The sequence below is a fragment of the Equus asinus genome, chromosome 2 (assembly GCF_041296235.1).
Source record: "Equus asinus isolate D_3611 breed Donkey chromosome 2, EquAss-T2T_v2, whole genome shotgun sequence".
NCBI lineage: Eukaryota > Metazoa > Chordata > Mammalia > Perissodactyla > Equidae > Equus > Equus asinus.
The window spans coordinates 13,163,185-13,182,338 of NC_091791.1; the positions used below are offsets into that span (position 1 = coordinate 13,163,185).

General features: G+C 54.7%; 1 protein-coding gene across 9 annotated transcripts in view; it reads right to left on the bottom strand.

Annotated features, from left to right (window-relative positions):
• The window catches only part of GRK5 (G protein-coupled receptor kinase 5), a 219,470-nt gene that overhangs the window by 14,892 nt on the left and 185,424 nt on the right, over positions 1–19,154 (bottom strand). For 8 of the 9 annotated variants that reach the window (XM_014849237.3, XM_044749935.2, XM_070482324.1 and 5 more), the window contains 7 exons: positions 15,731–15,831; positions 13,854–13,946; positions 8,783–8,846; positions 7,656–7,796; positions 4,959–5,149; positions 2,487–2,524; positions 583–672 (listed from right to left, as the gene is read on the bottom strand). In XM_014849237.3, coding sequence (XP_014704723.1) covers positions 583–672; positions 2,487–2,524; positions 4,959–5,149; positions 7,656–7,796; positions 8,783–8,846; positions 13,854–13,946; positions 15,731–15,831 — 718 coding nt within the window. Of the gene's footprint in view, positions 1–582; positions 673–2,486; positions 2,525–4,958; positions 5,150–7,655; positions 7,797–8,782; positions 8,847–13,853; positions 13,951–15,730; positions 15,832–19,154 lie in introns of all 9 variants that reach the window. The other variant, XM_044749949.2, reaches the window with a different exon arrangement.

A 19,154-nucleotide genomic window follows, 5' to 3' on the forward strand; every position in this document is an offset into this window, starting at 1 on the left:
CCCTAGAGCTTTCCAGAGGCCCCTGCATCCTGGGGTGAGTGGGCACATGTGTGCGAGGTGTGCAGGAGGAAGCCCAGGGGATGTCCCTGATCAGAAGGAGGGTTCCAGGGGACTGGGTGTGGCTCCAGTTCTCTTCCCCACAGCCCCAAGGACCAGGGTCTCTGAGGAGCCTCAGGGGAGGTGGTGTCTCCTTAGGATTGTGCTTGGTGACACACAGATGCTGTGTCATAGGTGTGCTCCTCTCCTTTTAGAGCCCTTCCTAATGGCATGTCTCCTCTCAGGGGTCTCCCTGAAGGCTGTCTGCCAACTCACCAGACCCCTATTTCACCTCCTCACAAGCAGCACTGCCTGCCAGTTCTGGCCACTGACCCCCAGAGTGGCTTGGCTTTGAGACGCAGGTGGCACTGGGGATGGGGGCTGCAGAGAGCTCGTTTCAGTCAAGTCGCTCCCTGGGGCCCCGATGCTCCCCACCCTGGCTAAGAACGCCCACCTCCCGCCGTGACTCCACTTCTGATGCATGTTGCACAAAGAGCCCAGGGGCTCTGAGGGGTGGGCTTGGGGAGGGGCCGTACCCTCACTCACCCATGTAGCCGACGGTGCCCACGCGGCCTCGAATCAGGTCTCCCTCGGGGATCTTCACGGCCAGACCCAGGTCTGAGATCCTAATGTGGCCTGAGGGGAGAGAGCAGAGTCAGCGGGTTCCTGGTTCGGTGGCCTGGACATTTGGCCCACCCTGGGTAGGGCCGAGACTTGCTGCATGCCCCTGGGCAAGACACGCAGGCCCTTGCATTTTCTTCTGTCCCATGAAGACTGGGATCCCCACCAGCCATCTCAGGGCGAGTGTGGACCCTTGAGAGGGTCCAGGTGTCAGAGGATGTGGGTAAATCACTACTTTGCAGGAGAAAAACACAAAGATGCAAAAGGACGCCCAGATTTGGCTGGAAAATGGCCGACCTGCTCATAAAATGCCCTAATGAACTTCTCGGAAAGCCCAAGTCACAAAGTTCAAAACGCCTTGGCCTGATTCTGGGATTGCTTCATGGGAAAAATGTGAGATTCTCCTGACATTTTCCAACCATTTGCCTATGGGGGAAAATTACAAAGCAATTTGGGAAGCAGCTCCCTGTCCTGCCTTGTTGGTCTTTGGAGGTTGTTAATTTTCTCCCTTTGGAGAAACAAGAAGGGAAGACATCTGGGCCCTGCAGAGACTGGAAGATGGAAGTGGATGCCCATTCAGGACTGACCCATGAAGGCCAAAGAGATACCACGCTGAGAGCTGTGCCCCACCGTTGTCTGCCTGGCAGCCCACCCTGGGGAACACGGCCACATCTGACCCCACAGGAAGGAACACTGCCCTCTTCCCCATCTACGGACGCCAGGGCCCCACAGTACGGACCTCAGCCAGGCCCAATGCCAGGGCCCCCGCCAGGCCAAGCTGTATGGACTCCCCTGCTTAGCAGCACCCGACAAAGGCAGGACCCAGGGAAAAAAGCACGCAGATCCAGCTGTTGGGCCACAGGTCAGCGGTGGGCATGATTCTGAGACCAGCAGGGTACCCCAAGGGCATTGGGCTTGTCCGAGAGGGGCGGGGGGCCCTGGGCCCTCTGCCTGTCCCTCCACTTGGTAGCATCTCACTCAAACCTCTCTCCAGGTCACCAACGACCCGCCTCCCCTTCTTCCTGCCCTCTGCCCGCGGCTGCCTGGGGTCTGGGGCATGCTGCGGGGGACACCTGTCTTCTGGCCTCGGCTCCCCACTGATATTGCTGGGTGACTCTGGTGGGTTGGCTCCTCTGAGCCTCAATCTTGTCATCTGTAAAATGGGTGCAGGGATGTGGGCCCTGCCCCTCAGTGAAGAGGGAAGATCTAGTCAGACGAAAGATGTGCAAAAGATGTGAAAGCCATTTCCCAGGCGTGACAGGCTACACAGTTGTGAAAGGTTACTGTAGCTGTTCATCCAGGTGTGTACACCCACATGCACACACACACACAGGAAAGTAACAATGGTGATGCACCAATGACAACCCCTAACACAGCCACAGCTGGCCGTAGTTGACAAAGCAATTTCCCCTCGGTCTCCCTTGCCAGAACCTCGCCACCACCCTCTACCCTCTGAGGCAGGCAGGGCAGGACCCACTGTTTCCATTTCCCACACAAGGAAGACGAGGTGCAGAGAAGTTGTGTGAGAGTTAAGTATTTGCCCAGTATCTGAAATTCTGGACTCCTCACTCAGTGCTCTCTCTCTCTCTTGACCGAGCCACACTGCTTCTCCACCAAGCAGGAGCGGTATCCATGCCCACTGCCTTCCCAGGTACCCAGGACTGAGGAGTGGGAGCGGGTCCTCCCCTACCTGCCCACTGCCCTCCCGCGGGCCCAGGGTCAGTGCTTCTGAGAGTCTCCGCTGGGAGGCCCCCTGCTCCCTGTGGGTTGCGATGCTCACCTCGGCTACAAAGCTGGAAAAGGATCTCCCGGGCTGCTCCCTGACTTACCATAATCGTCCAGCAGGATGTTTTCAGGTTTCAAATCTCTGAAAGGGAAAGATTACGAGCATGTGAGTGTGGGCATTCCGGGCAGCGAGGGCCTAAGGACATCTGGGATGACCCCTTTGGGCCAACCAGGCCTGAGTGCTTCCTTCCCGTCTCTTGGCTCAGGCTGTCTGGTCTCTCTCTGGGTCAAGACAATCTTGGGTTAACTTCTCTCCTAGTAATTTAAAACAAATGCTACTGTTTGCCATAGGCATCTTCCCGACTCTGGAGGGTGACTGGGAAGGAGGTTAGGCCCAGGCTAGTCCTGGCACTTGTCCACATGCTGACAGCCCCTGGGGCTGAGAATACTTCTGGAGGATGTGGTAACAGAACCCTCCAGGGCTGGGAAGACCCTGAGGTCTCAGGATGCTCTGGGATGCCCTGAGGGCAGAGCAGGGCCTGGGAAAGAAGAAAGGGAAGTTACTAAGAACAAAGCAGCAGCTGCAGATTTGGGCAGAGAATGGTAGGGGAGAGGATGGCAATCCCAGGAGAAGGACGCCTTTGGGATGGGGCCCCCAGAAGCCTGGCACATTCCCCAACTCCAGCTGAGCTACAGCCTGGGAGAAAGCACAGCCAGAAGGCACAGCTGTAGGTGCAGCCACCTCCTCCTGTCCCTGTCTCTCCTCTCTTTGATGACATAAGCATGCTCACAAGAAAGGGAACTTCTCCACTCTCAGCAGGGGAGAGAGGCGGCAGAAGCGTGTGGTTTTACTAGTAAAAGGTCTTCTCCACGTGTAAAAGAGAAGCCAATACAATAGTGTGTGCAACTCAGTTAAGCCGTCGGGCAAACAATACACAGCATCTGGACTGAAGCTCTGACTCTCCACAACTGGCTTTGTTTATTTAACTGATGGCAGCTGTCCTCATGGGGAGTGGTTAATGTACCCAAATCCTGTGGGGCAACGCACAAAGTGATAATTGGTATTTATACGTAGTTACCTATTACAAAATACTTTTGTTGCTGTTTCATTTGCACTCTTTTGATGTGTTAACAACTCCAAATGAGGGCAGGAGCCCTCATCTCAATAAAGCAGGGGCCACCAGGTTGGTGAGAGCTAGTGGGCGTGGGCCAGAACCCAACTCCACCGAGAGGCCAGGGCAAGCAGCTGGGGCCAGAGAGGCCTGTGTTTCTCCTCCTCCCTAGAAGAGGAGCTGGACTTGGAGGGCCACCTGTTCGGTTTTTTTTTTTAAATGAAAGGCAATCGAGTGCTGAATTCTCTTTTCAACCCTTAGGGAAATGTTTCTATCTTCTCCCTTGAAGGAAAACAAAAGTGCAAATGGGGAGATAGTGTGGAGGGCAGGGCATGTCCTCAAGACCATTCCTTCTTGTTTTCAAAACCTTTTTGGGGTCCCAAGATGCTCTCTGCCAGAAGCTCCAGGCCAAAGTTCTCCAAAGGGGGCAAGGGGGTGTGCTGGCTGCCGGGTTCCAGTGGACCCATTTCTGGACCCTTAACATCACAGTGCCCTGTCCTGGCATCCTTTCAGCTCTCCCCTCCCACCCGCCCTTTCTCAATAGCTCTCTTCCCCAACTCAAGGAGTAAATCAGGCTCCTCCTCCCTCCTGAATATTAGTATGGTGCCCCGCTCCAGGGTGTCAGCACCCCAGGGGCCTGCCCAGAACTGGGTCTACCAATAATAATTATAATGGCAACTCAACAGAAGAAACTATTTTAACACCGAATGCTGATCAATGAAAGACTTTTAGGCAAAAACTATATTACCTTACAATAACATTCTGTGGGGAGGAGGGGAGTAGAGAAGAAAATGATAGGAAATTCCTCACCATTAAAGAGTTTTCACGCATTTTTTTAGACGGATGACGGTGGAAATCAATTTGCTACGGCAATTAGATTCCACTGGTTACCTTTAAAAATGTGATGTCACCGTTCCAGTTTCAAAATAGCAATCTTAGCCACTATTTAAACATGTGATGGACTATTTCAGATGCCCACTTAGAATGTATGAGGGCACAGAGACTTTCAAAATTCTTTGAGGAGGGTTGTGAGGCAAGTTTGAAGGCCACTGCCCCCAGAACCTGGACACCTGGCCCTAGAAAGGTGGACGCTGTGGGACGGACAGAGTCCATTCTGACGTCTGCTGTGATGGTGGGCCTACCAAAGTCTTCCCAGGCCTGGCCAGATCACGGCCACCAGGCTCCACGGAGCTTCCCAAGGTGCTGGGTTGGAGGGGACCAGGGGCCATGGCCCATCCTCATCAAATTTGAGGGAGCATCACTTCACACACCTGGCCCCCCCTAAGCAGCCCACCTCATTTACTCGGTTCCAGAGTGGGAGTCTGCCCGACTCAAGCACCGTCACCCACAAGGGTGATGACCAGGCCTGAGTCCCGGGGCGGGATGACCGCAGATCCAGGGTGTAGCAGGGTCGGCCCCCTCACACTCAGACCTCAACAGGGAAGGGGGCAGCCGTCCACGCACCTGTAGATGGTGTTCTCGCGGTGCAGGTCCTCCAAGCCGCACAGGATCTCCGCCGCGTAGAACAAGGCCCGCTCCTCATCGAAGCCGGGGTTACCCATGTTGTAGATGTGGAACTTCAGGTCGCCCCCGTTCATGATGGTCAGAACCAAGCACAGGGCGTCCTTGGTCTCGTAGGCATAGGCCAGGTTGACCTGGGAGCAGAGACAGCATCATGGTGAGGTTCTGCGGCTGCCCCTGCTTTGGCTCTTCCTCCCCAGGGTCCTCGAAGCTGCGGGAGGGTTGGGTGGGGGAGCTGCAGCACCTTCATGCCACCCCTGCACCCAGATGGCCTCAGGGGCCCCTGCCCACTGCCCCTCTCGGATGCTGAAGGACTCACTCCTTCCAGTTCAGTGGTTCCAGGGGAAGAGGCAAGGGGGGAGGACACGCCAGGACCCTGCCCTCTCAGGGGTCCCAACAGGACGGTGTCCGTGTGTTCACACCACAAAAGCATGTGTGTGTGCATCAGATGGTGAAAACGACGTGTGGCCTTGTTGGCCAGTCAAGAAAAGCAAGGTCCAGATGCCCTCGGGGCTCAGGGCTCACTACTGCAGCAACAGTGGGGTTTCGTGAAGTGGAACATAGCTTGGCAAAGACTGCGTCCTCTTGCATGCAGGATGTGCCTGGTCAAAGGGACCATCAACAGAGAGGATCTAGTCCCTGCTGGCGGAGACCAGCCACCCGAGTGGCCAAGGACGGAGGCCATGCGGCGGTGGGAGAGGGGCAGGGCAGGGTCTCAGCAGGTCCCACTGGGCGGTACTCGTCCTTCTCCACTTAGGGAGCTGGTACCAATGAAATCTGGCCACCATGGGCTAGGCTGGGGACAGGGTGGGCCATAAAACTTGCATGCAAATGTCAGGAACCACAGGAGCTATTTCCAAGGACAGGAGACAGAACGGCGGCCGCGGGTAGGAGAGCTCTGAGGACCGTGCTCCGGTGCCAACTGCTGCTGCTGCCCCTCCCTCCCACACCTGCCCAGGTGATGGCTGAGGAAGGGCACTGTGGGAACTCCCTGCCAGGGGGGCACTGGGCGGGGCACAGTCGAGCAAGGTCCAGGCCCTTGAACGTGTGCCATCCCTGGTTTGTCAAGCATATGGCCCTTTTCCCCAAGCAGGTCCCACCATCACCAACCCTGACCAGAACCAGCACTGCCCCTTCCTTTAGTGACAAGGGCTCCATGGGCAGCATTGAGGTAGTGACCAGTGGTCCCTCCTAAAGGAGGCTGGCAGCACAGAGGAAGGTTCTGGACTCAAAGAAGCCTAGGGCCCAAATGATGGCTGGTGTTAGCCTGTCCGCCACCTTCCACACAACACCACTGCACTGCCCACACCTTCACCCTGCACGCGGCTGGCAGTGGGGGCAGCCTGGGACGAGACTCAGAGACACACACTTCTGTTCCCTCTGAGCATCACCTTATAAAACCCCCTCCTCCCTGGAGAATGACGGAAGCACTAGGTTGACGGCATCTCTTGCCCTCACACGCAGCTGGTGGAAGTTTAATTGGAGTGACCTTCATGGAAAGCCATTTAGGGACAGCTGCCAAATGGGAATGCACACACCCTCTGACACAGCAATTCCCCCAGCAGGAGCACACCCTACAGACACGCTCACAACTGTGCCAAAGACGTCCAAGGAGCGACACAGCCGCCTTGTTTGCAGCGGCTTAAGAACCAGGGACAATCTATCTGGGGGGGCTGGTTGCACAGGTTACGGTTTATCTCTTCCCTGTATTTCAGGGGAATGGAGCACAGCTTAAAAGAGAGGTACAGCTCTAGGCCTGGATAGAGAAAAAGATCTATAATTTAAGGCGAAAAATATGGCAACATACACTTGGTAGTAAGATCCCACTGGCTAAAAGTAATAAAGCGTGTACATGAATCAAACACGTTGGAATGGTTACTCAAACAGGCAGGCTTTTGTTTTTATTTTGTACCTGTCTGCGCTGGTTGGATTTTCACCTGTGCATATACTAATTTTTATAATAACCAGTGGCAGAGACACTTAGAGCTGACCAAACACCCACATTTCCCTGCCTCCCTGTGGCTGGCTCATCCCTTGCAGTGAATGGTTCTGGCCAATGGACTGTGGGCGGAAGTGAGGATGTCACTGCAGCCGAGGCAGTGGAGGTCCCTGTGCAGACCCCCAGCACTCACTTTCCAGACTGCGGATGGTGTAGCTGTAAGCCGAAGAAGGTTGGCCAATCGTTCTGCGCTCTATGTGAGTGGCAGAACAGCCTTTGTTGTTTGCACCTACTGGGAGCTGGGGAATAATTTGTCACTGTGGCAGAGCCCAGCCCAGATGGAGTAACAAACAGATATAAACACAAGGGAGCTCTCTAAGCCACTGACACCAAGGTCTCACTGTGATGAAAGCAGCCCACCGGGGGGCTGTGGAAACAAAGCTCCTTGGCTGGGCCCAGGGTGGGCTTGTTTTGTCCACTGAGGAGTTAACAGAAGGCTTGGCCTCACTTGGCCGAGGGCAGCCAGGCCAGCTCCAACAACAGGATAAAGTCAGCCACAAATGACCACGAGGTGCCTTGTGATGGAGGGAGCATCTGGCTGCCTTTCTGAGGACCTGTCACATTGGAGGACCACCCCCTTCCCAAGGGACAGAGGCCCTGGTCACCAGAAGGGTGGCCTGTGCCTGGGCCGGGACACTCACCACAAACTGACTGTTGACCTTCTCTAGGATCTGCTTCTCATTGAGGGCCATGGACTCCCCCTTCCTCTTTTTGATCCTCTTCTTCTCCAAGCGCTTGCACGCGTACATTTTGCCCGTGGCCCGAACCTGGCAGGCGCAGACCTGAGATGCAAGAAAGAAGCCCAGCACGTGAAGGAAAGTCTGCCCGAAGCTCCTGCAAGGCCAGGATGCTGGGTCTCCAGGGCTGGGAACAGACGGGGCCAGAGCCGGGCCTCATAGGTGCTCCCAGCCACAGGAGCTGATGACGCCTGGCCTTCGACACACGCTGCCCTGGACCCTGCCCTCAAGATTTGGCTGCAGCGCCACCTTGCCCTGCCTCCTCCTCCCTTAGGTGAATCGTAGCCCTGGCAGGCGCAGGATCAGCCGTCTATGCCAACATTTAGACTGGCCGAGGCCTAAAGTACCGGCTCTCTCTCAGAGGCAACTAGATTTTCTCTGTCGCAAGCTTCCAACCCAATGCAGCCATTGACTACTGGGCACTTTCAAGCCCTAGGTGCTGGTAGGAGAGGCTTATTTTGGGGGTAGTGATGGGAGACCCCAAGATCCCTGACTTTATAATTCAGAGGAATGGGAACCAGGGCATTTGGGTCTGGTCTTAGTTCAGCCCCTCATTGGCTGTCTGGCCCTGGCTGGGTCACCTAACCATTCTGAACCTCAGCTTTCCTCATCTCTAAAATGGAATAACAAGGCTTGCCTCACGTATTGGGGAGATCAGATAAAGGATAACAGTGCATATTAACAGTATCATCTGGCCAAGTCGCTTAGGGCCCTCATTTCTCCCTCCAAACACAATCGAGAGTGCCCATTTCTCCCCTCGAGGCTTGAGCCCTGCCTGAGGCTGGCTCCAAGGGCACCGCTATCTCACCCGCCCTGCCGCAGACAGCAGGGCTCCACACCCTCCCTTCCCACCTTAGACACGCCTGACCTTCCCCAGGGCCCTGCACCTCACCCTCCCTCTCCACCAGGGGGCGCACGACTGAGCCCTTCACTCGGGATCCCTGCTTAGAACCCCTTAGGCCAACCTGGAAGGGACAGAGAAGGGGGCCAGAGGCCAGAACTTCCCATTGAAAATGTGGATGTTCACTCACCTCCCCAAAGCCCCCTTTTCCCAGTACTCGGTACTGCCTGAAAGTGTTTTTGGTTACCGGTTGCCTGGAAAAAAGCAAGAATCCAACATTGGTCTCATGGCGTTAAGACGCAGAATCCGTAAGAAACAGACCAGGGCAGCACTGAAAGCAGCCGGCGCAGGCGCAACGCCACGCCCTCCAAACCAGGCCCTGGGGCCCCCGGGAACCGTGGCTGCCTACCGGACCCTCCGGGACTTGCTCTGGGGCTGGTTTCAAATCCCGGGCCTTGGCCCGTGGCGCCCCGCAGCCTGAGAGACGCGCAAGCAACTACTTGGAGGGAAGAGCAGATGATTTGAAAAACATGCGCCCAAGCTGCTTCACCGCACTTTCGCAGTTTCTTTCCCAGTTTCCGTGTGCTTCCCCTCTTTCCCAAAGGCGAGTCATGCGGCTGAAGTCAGAAGGAAGCTGCGTCTCCGCAGGCAGAGGGGAAGGAGCCAGAAGCCATGGGAGGCCGGGAAGGTGACTGCAGCGCTCCCCACACCTGCGCATCTCGGCCTGCACCCTGTCCCCACCTCCCTGTGACCGGGAGCCTGGGGCTATTCCCTTCTGCGGGACACAGTGCCTGGCAGAGCCCGAGAAGACCCGCCTCCTCAAGGGTCACAGGCTGCTCGTCTCTAAGTCGAGTCTTGGCAATCTTCCACGGTCGGTTCCCAGCCTTTCCACCAGCGAGGGCCCCTGTGTTGTATTTCCCCCATACCTCCAGCACACCAAAAGATGCTGTCTGCCCAAAGTAGCATTTATGCAGCAATCACCGAGTTGTGTCCTGACTCCCCACTTTAGTTGGCCAAAGCCATTTGCAGAACCTCTGACCAGAGGCCGGGGTGGGGCTTCTTGGAGTAAGTACATGAGTGGTCACTGAGGTGGAGTGAGGGGCTCCATGTTGCAGACAGCTTGGGCTTTTTCATCGCTGGCCTGTGTGGCTAAGAATAATCAGCTTTTCTTCCTTTTTTCAGCTTTAGTGAGGAGTAATTGACAAACGGTGTACACTTGATGTTTTGCTATATGTATACACCAGGAAATGATCACCAATCAAGCGAATTAACATTCTCTCACCTCACAGAGTTACCCCTCCCTTCCTTTCTTTCATTCTCTGGTGAGAACACTGAAGATCAGCCCTCGTAGCAAATCTCAGGTATATAATACAATACTGTTCACTATCGTCACCATGCTGTACGTCAAATCCCCAGGACTTGTTCATCTTGCATAGCTGAAACCTGGTACCCCTGACCGACATCTCCCATTTCCCATCCCCTCCCCACCCATGGCAACCACCACTCTCCTCTCTGATTCTATGTCTGACTTTTTTAGATTCCACATACAAGTGAGGTCATGCACTATTTGTCTTTCTGCGTTTGGCTTATTTCACTTTGCATAATGTCCTCCAGGTTCATCCATGTTGTCATAAATGGCAGGATTTCCTTCATCATCCTCTTTTTTTTTTTTTGGTGAGGAAGATTGGCACTGAGCTAACATCTGTTGCCAACCTTCCTCTTTTTCTTGAGGAAGATTATCACTGAGCTAACATCTGTCTGTTCTTCCTCTATTTTGTATGTGGGACACCACCACAGCATGGCTTGTTGAGCAGTGTGTAGATCTGTGGCTGGGGTCCTGCAAACTCTGGGCCACCGAAGCAGAGCACATGAACTTAACCACTATGCCACTGGGCCAGCCCCAGGATTTCCTTCTTTTTTAAGGCTGAGTAATATTCCATTGTGTATACATACCACATTTTCACTCCCATGTTCATTGCAGCATTATTCACAAGAGTCAAGATATGAAAACAACCTAAATGTCTGTCAGTTGATTAATGGATAAAGAACAACCAACTTTTGCAATGTTAAAATGGCTCTTAGATCTCCAGGACTCTTTTGAATGGCTCCAAACCACACCCCAACGACCAGGGCAGGGATTGAAGTGAGACTGAATCGACCCAAAGAACTGGGTCAGCTCAAGAAAGACCAGTGAGCCTCTAGTCACCCAGGAGCTCTTGAGTGACTCTCTCATGGAAACTCTTCTCGCTGCTGGGTCCTGAGGAGGATTTGGGTTTCACTGGCAATTGCATTTCTGGCACCACACTGATGTCTTAGGACAGCCCTGAGAACCCCAGGGCTCTCCCTGGCATGCCTGTCTGGAGTCCTGTGCTGTGTCCCGCTCTCTCTCTCCTGGTGTTTCTTTAGAAAGCGGGGCCCTGTCCCCGTGGGGAGCACAGAGCTGGCCCTCTGCAGGACTCTCCACTGCCATGTCTCTTTCTTCTGCACACGAGCAGCCGGCCGTAGAGAAACCTGCCATGCGCCAGCACCCGCCATGCGGCCCGGGGAAGCGTTTCCTCCAGCTGCCCTCGAAACCACATGAAGGCATTGCGCCTAACAGTTTACGATACATGGAGAACAAACAGTCGGTCGACATTACCGCAGAACTCCTCTGCTAGGGGAAACGAGGGTAATACAATTTCCGAGGAATTTCTTGGTTAACCTTGGGAGGGAAAAAAAATCCCTTTAATATTTCAACAGTACAGCATGAACAGGCCATGATCTTGTTAGCAAAAAAAAAAAAAAAGAGAGATGGGGAAGGAGGTTGTGCTGTCAGTCATTTGCGCACGTCTAGGCCACGGTCCTGCCCCACCGGCTTCAACAACTTCATGGCCTCAAAAAGGCATCTCTTCTTTACAGTTGCACATGGATTTAAAAGTCCATTTCTTCATTTCATGTATTTGGTACAGACAAGTAAAATGAAAGCCAGCGGCCACAGCTAAAGGGTTCTATTGGAACAGGAGTGCCAGGTGGACTAAGGGTGAAAGACTTGAGGGAGGGGCCTGGGGTTCAGGCTGCAGCCTTGCCAGGTCCTTGCTGTGTGATCCAGGGCCAACCTATCAACCTCTCTGAGCCTTGCATCTTCAGTAAAATGGAGATACTGAAAAGGTATTTGCATCCAAAGACTGCTTTGTAAGCTTCTGTGTGAGAGTCGGGTGTCGTTATTAGAACTCTAGGAATAAAGGACACAGGAGTCTTTATGGTGACACTCCCCAACACTCAAAGCACCTTGCACAGGGACTAATGGAATCCTCATGCCAGCCTCGGGAAGTGAGACTATTACAGTCCCTACTCTGCGGATGACATGCTCAGGCTTCGAGAGGAGAAGCGAGTTGCCCAAGGTCACGGAGGGTAAGTGGTGGGGCTGGAAATGGAGTCCAGGCAGTCTGAGGCAGAGCACACGTTCTACGTCCTGACCCCACAGTGCCACCCAAGGGAGGTAGGCACAGACTGGGGCCACATGTTACACAGCCCAGAGCCCCAGGACGGGGGGTGAGTCCCGATGAAGACATCCCCACCAGACTGTCCTGGGATCATCAGAACCAGGATCGACCCTTGACCCGGGTCAGCTGCTCCTCCCAGGATCCCACGTATGAGGATGAGGACCACGATGATGCTGGTGATCGCGCCGACAACCACAGCACCTCCATTCGGCAGCGGACTTCCTGGGGCCGAACAGCTGAGCTTTTTTGAGCACCGGCCTTGTCTAGGCATGTGCCATGCTTATCTCTTCTCATCCTCACCCCAAGCCCACAAAGGAGGCACTATTATTATCCCCATTTCACAGATGAGGAAACTGAGGCATGGAGAGCTGAGCAGCCCTTCCCCAGGCCCCCCTGGAGAAGGCAGGGCTGGCACTCAGACCAGGCTGAGGCGCCAGGACCCTCAGCAGGACGTTCAGGCTGAGCCATAGCTGCGTGTGCGAGGTGGCCGGTGGCAGTCAGTGCTCCAATAGAGAATGCCGTCCACTGCTGTCGTCCCGGCCAGTGAGGGTGGGAGAAGTGTCCCCCCATTGGCTGCAGAGCAGGGTTTTCCTCTGGGCTCCCCAAAGTGGGCAGGGAAGGGCCATGAATGGGGCTTTTAGGGGGTCCCTGTTCTGCAGCTTCAAAGCGTCGGCAGGGGACTCGGCCAGCGAAGGTGTGGATATCCATGCAGGAGCAGGATGGCCCCTTGCTGTCCCACCACAGGTGCCCAGATGGCCGTGGGTGCCAGGCCTCAGGGGCACAGGGCAGCTCAGGCTCTGGAAGGGGACGCTCCCATCTCGTCTGCCAGCTTAGCCCAGCAGGGACCTAACACAGGCGTCGCTCTGTCCTGCAAATCCTGCAATGGTGTGGCAGGCAGAGCATCGCTCTGGGGGTCCCGGGCCAGGGTCCCCCCTCAGCTACACTACTAGCTTGCTGGGGGACGAGGCAAGCCACATCCCCTCTGTGGCTCTCCTGCCTCATCAGTCACGTGGAGGCCACATTGGCCTGGCTGTCACCACCGTGCGTGTGAGAGCACTTTGCAGCGAATAAGGCAGCAAACAGAACGTGAAAAGACACTCAGTCTCACCCATTAGTGGAGATGAAAGATAAACAAGATGGAAATCCCATTGCCCATGTGCCAGACAGGAAAACACAAGAACGGTGTTGAAGAAGCTGATAGGAAGTGGGCAGTGGGGCGCTGGAAGGACTGCAGTGAGGGCAGCTGTTGGGGAGGGCAATTTGGCAGCCCCTCACAGCTTTAAAACAGGGCTCTTTGACTCCAAAATTCTTCTAGTAAGAATTTCTACGGATGTTACTTGCAAAAGTACATAAAGATATATGTACATAGCTATTCATTACTTAGGAAAGGATGCACACAAAATTGAGAGCAACCTCCATGCCCATCAATAGGGGATTGGCTTAAATAAGGCAGGTACAATGCATTCCAGCTCTCTATTTGTTGGCAGAGGAAGAATTCCCGGACAGTGAACCAAAAAAGCAGGAACAAGATGTTGTGCGTATGTGTACATGAGTGGGTGCCTGTGTGTGTGCACTTTAATAAGCAGACAGCATTTCTAGAAGAATACAAAAGAACTTAATTAACAGGAGGAGGATGGTTAATTTTATTTGAACCTTGGGCCCATGGAGGTAACTGATTTTTATATGACTTCTCAGGTGAAAAACCTGTACACCCCCCGCCCCCCGACATACACACATTGGCACACACTCATGCATGGGGTGTGCCAAAGGAGCGCTCACCGTTCCAACCACTTCCACTGGAGAAAGCGATCAAAATACATGCTGTCCAGGTACTCGTGGAAAGGCTCTCCCCTCAGATAGTCGTGGACGGACCTGGCTCAGAGGGAACAAACAGAGGACCATTTTATCATCTCCATCTCGAAGCAGATGGGCAGAGCCATATCCAGCAGAGTCACACCCGACCTCATTCATTTCCTGACTTTGGAAACACAAACACACGGGGCAGATGCGGCCCGAGGGGCCAGAGGCCCGTCATTCTGCAAAGGTTGGTGGAGATGGACTGCCTGATCCCACCAGTCAATATTTATCGAGCACCAGCCATGGTGTTGCTCTGGGCTCTGGGGTACAGCAGGGAGCATCCAGTTGGCATTGTGATGGGGTCACAAACCACAAACATTAAATAAATGACCCCAGGGACCTGTTTCATGAATTAGAGTCAAGTGAGGTCCCTGGGGGGTCAGACAGATCTCTCTGAAGAAGGGACATGAGCTGCGATGAGAACAGTCAGACTTAACCACATGCAGGGGAGGGGCTGGGACTCGGAGGCGGTGGGTGGAGGGGAGCAGAGCCGGGAGGAGACTCCTGAGGGCCCAGGCTCTGGACTTGGTCTGGAACCAGCGAAGTGCCTGGGAGATTTTCGTCCCTGCAGCAGAATTTACTGGTCACTTGCTGTGGTCCCCCTGGAGGGTTCAGCACCTGGCTGCAGGCAGGGCAGGCTTCTTCCCTTTGAAAAGTGGCACTGCTGAGCAATCCGGCCCAGGCCCTTGGGACCCAGGAGAGGGAGCGGACATGCAGAGTAGGGGCATGTTGGAGGCTGTGTCCTGCCAAACTTGGAAACAGGGGTTGGCATGGGAGGCCGTGATGGGCACTCCTGGAGGGTCAGGGTGACAGTTCAGGGACCTCGCCCACTGTCATATCTGACCCTCGACCAGCTCCAAGAGGACAGCAACCAGGTTTGTTTCTGCTCACAGTGGCCTCTTCTTGGCCCCTAACACAGAGCTGAGCCCCAAGCTGGCTCTCTGTTCTTATCATCATGCTCCCAGTGCCTAGGGGCGCTGGCTGTCTTGTCTTCCCTGCCTGGCAGTAAGCTCCATTAAAGGTGGCACTGGGTTCTTGTTCACCATGGTATCCTCCCAATACCTAGCATAGTGCCAAGCATACAGCAGGCACCCAATTAATGTCTGTGGTGCAAAAGCCGAACAAGGGCACACAAAGAGCTCCTAGACTCATCCAGTTGTGTGGGGTGATCTGGCTCTGGACGGCTCTTGGCGTGCATGTATGTTTGTGTGTGTGCGTGTGTCAGCTCATGGGGAGTGGTATGTGTGTAGGCACACAGACATGTGTGTGTTTCGCTTTCATAGCACATGTGTGTGCAGGACAGGTAGGGGCTTAATTGATGCACGGCTGGCACCACACCCACCAACTTGTCTCACATTCCATTAGGGTCCCTGTGCAGGCTGCAGACAGGTGACCAGCTGAGGCTGAGAAGGCAGCCCGCAGCCCCTCTCCTGCAGCAGCAGCGCCACCCGCTCTGGTTGGTGGCAGTGGTGGGAACTGGGGGGCCTGGGAAGAAGTTCCAAACCACCCAGAGCGGGTCACATTTTTGCACATTCCTCTGTCTCAACAGCCTGCAGAGCCACTTGCTTTCAACACTCTTGGAAGCAGATGTTTTCTTTGGACTTGGCAGCCTGGTATCTGTTCCCCTTCATAAGAAGTATACAAACGGCTGGGTGGCTTGGCTGGGGCTCTGGGCCACTGAAGACCTGCCCCCGGTACCCAGCGTTCCAGGTGGAGGCTAGCGGCAGCCCCTCCAGGTGGCCGAGGGGCCTGATGCCCAGCCGGGAAGGGAGGGAGCCCAGGCGGGTGGGAGCACTTACTGCGCACAAGCAGAAAAGAGTTCTTTGCAGGGCCTCTGAAGGAGCTTCTCCTCTGCCTGGGAGACCAGGTCCTGGCTGACTTGCGCAATGAAAACTGAGGACTGGAGGGAACGAGAGAAGAGGAGGCGTCAGTGAGGGGGAGGGCAGGGTGGCCAGGGCTGCCCACAAGCGTGGGGCACACAGCCGCCCTGCCCCAGCACACGGTGGGCAGCCGTCTCCCCCTCCCGCCCACTCCTGGGTCTGGTGGCACCGGCAGGTGGCTGGGCTGGAAGGGGGTGAACAAGCCCGGACTGAGGGTCAGATTTCTGGCTCTGCCACTTTCAGTCTGTGTGACCTCGGGAAGGTCACATGACTCCTCTGAGCCTCACTGCCCTCATCCGCAGAACACTGATAATGGGTACAGCTTCAGCGTGGGCAGACCCAAGTTCAAACCCCAGATCTGCTGCTTGTAGCTGGAGAACTTTGGTCTTGACTGCTCAGCCTCAGTCATCAGGAAGATGATCAGGAATAATAGTTTCTCCAGGAATCAAAGACAGCTCCAGGCCAGGCCTTTGGCCCAGTAGTAGAAAGTGTGCAATCAACGTGACCACTGTCATTTTGTTCTCCTTCTAGGTTAAGCTGCCTGGCCTAAATATTTCAAGTTCGAAAGGACAGTTCTGAGAGTTTCCACGTCCTACCCAGGAGCAGCAGCCACCTCTGGGAAGGTGCTGGGACAGCCAGAAGGCAGCCCGCCCACGCCCACATCCCTTCCTCCCGCCACACACCCTCCGCCAGCTGTTCGCTAACCAGCTGGGCCACGAGGTGGGTTTTTAATAAATCACAGGGATAATTCAGAAAATTGCTGGAAGTGGGTTCAGAAAGACAGGGTGTAAACACATCTTTTTTCCCAAAACACTAAAATCTGAAAGGCTTGCTTTCTCTTCCCAGCTATTGAAATGCGACCCTTTGGGGACCAGCCTGGTGGCACAGCGGTCAAGTGTGCACGTTCCACTTCTCGGTAGCCTGGGGTTCATCGGTTCGGATCCCGGGTGCAGACATGGCACCACTTGGCACGCCATGCTGTGGTAGGCATCCCATATATAAAGCAGAGGAAGATGGGCACAGATGTTAGCTCAGGGCCAGCCTTCCTCAGCAAAAAGAGGAGGACTGGCAGCAGTTAGCTCAGGGCTAATCTTCCTCAAAAAAAAGAAAGAAAGAAAGAAAGAAATGCAACCCTGGGGCTGGTTACTCTGCTAAGCCCATTGGGTGGTGTCTGGGGGGCTGATCCCGGGGGTGGAGGGAAGCCTGCAGCGGCAGCCTGGCACAGCCCTGGAGAAGGAAATCAGCGGCTCATTTTCTATTCCCCACGGTTCAGAATGCCCACATTCCTTCCTTCCTCCCTTCTTTCTTTCTCTCCCAGGCCCTGCCCTCTCTGCAGGCCTTCCCCTGCCCACGGGGCGCCTCCCTCCCCAGCAAGGCCTGAGAGGCACCCAGCCCCTGGGTGGGGGAGGCCTCCGGTGTGGGGGAGCTGCTGTCATGGTAAATGCTGCAAGCCAGTTACACAGAATAGCAGGCTTGTTTGCTGTCACCAATTCTGGGCAGTGGTGGCTCCCCCCAGCTTCTGCCCTTCTCTGCCCTCCTCACACTAAAAATCTGCTGAATGAGACTGCAGAAGGGCAACCCCCAGAGGACTGGCTTCTGGGGCAACTGCTGCTCCTTTTGCAGAAAAGATGCTCACATGGCAGAAGGAGCCCCAAGCTCTGGTCTGACTCAGCCCTTGGCCATTTTGTGCTTCCATCTCCTCCTCTGTAACAGGAAGGAGATGCTCCAGAGACGCCCTACGGGTCCTTTGAGATTTGGGAATTGATAATTGTAGGATTTTTGCTTCTAAGACTTGGGGAACTTTCTCGGGAATTCTGGCAGCTGAGTCTCTTGGGGATGAATAACTGCAGGCTACTTCAGAGCAATCAAATACTAGAACAAACCCCAAGGCCATGGGCAAACTTGCCTCAGAAGGAGAGCTGATACAACCATGGTTTGCAGGATCCAGTGCCCGGCTCAGAACTGGTGCCCGCGGTAATATTTGTTACTGAGCAAGACGGCACAATGTGTTGTGCCAGGAAATGCCCTTGAACCTGAGGTGGGTCAGCAAAGACGAGAGATGTTGAGTGGGTGGGCCATGGGAGAAACAGAAGCATTTCCTGGACCTCAGGAGAGGCAGACGAGTTGCACACCTGCATGCACTCAGATGTACCACCACTTTGTCATCAGACTTCACCCAGGGAGGGCGCCCTTGCCCACAGTAGGCCCAGCCCAGTGTGGGGCACATGGGGGCGGGGTGGGGGGCTGTTAAAAGGTGAAGTCAGTGTGGTCCTCGACCTCAAAGCACTTTTTCTCCAGTAAGACCTAAGTGAAATAAAGTAATATCCTAACAGAAGAGTTCTTTTGCCTCTCTTGGCTATCTGTGGCGGTGTATAAAATGAACTGGTTGGAACTCAACGGCTCTCAAACTCTTTCAGTAGCGAACTTCTTTTCTCCTCTTCCAAATGAAATTTATTGGTAGACCCAATATTTAAAACCAATAGAAATAATATAATGGGTAGCAATGGTTTTACCAATATTGCAGTCCACTCTGCTCAGGCTCTGAATGAAATACCTTCCATGCATTATTTCATTTAATCTTCATTAAGGCTCCGTGAGGCAGATACTATTATGATGCTCACTTCGCAGATGAGGAAACTGAGGTTCAGAAAGGTTAAGTCAATTGCCCAAGGTCACCCAGCCAGTAAGTGACAGAGGGGATTTGAACCCAGGTTGGGTGGGTCTAGAGCGAATCTGGTTGGAGGTGGTGGGGCGTCTGGGCCACCTGTGCTTCCCTCACCCACACCATCTCCTAGGAGGCCCCTGAGGTGTGAGCTTAGCCCTGGGGCTGACCAGGGCACTGTGAGGCCCTCCAGCAGCAGAAGCAGGCAGAACTTACACGGAAGATGACGCAGCTCAGGGCAATGAGCCGCTGGGTTCGGAGAAGGGGGAGATCATTGCGGGGTGGGGTCATCTGGGAAAGGTTTCACAGAGGATGAGGTCAGAGGCAAAGCAGCATTTGGCCTCAGACCTCCCCCTCCTCACGGGCCCTCCCACCTGCACAGAGGACAGCCAACTGGGCTCCCTTCTCAGCCACTCGGCTTCCTCCTAAGCAGATGGGAGGGGCTGTCCAGGATCTAGGAGGGACCCAGCTGTGCGCATGAAGTCACACCACTCTCCTTCTTTGGGGTTGGCTGGCGGGAGGGCTCTGGGGATGCTGCCCACAGTCCAAGCCCTGACGGGAGTTAATGAGCGGGTAATAATGCGTTTGGTTTAACGACCACAGGTTTAAACTCAGCCTTTGGCTCAACATGAAGAGATTAAGCGATTCCAACCAAAACCCCTTTCAAGTGACTCCAGGGAG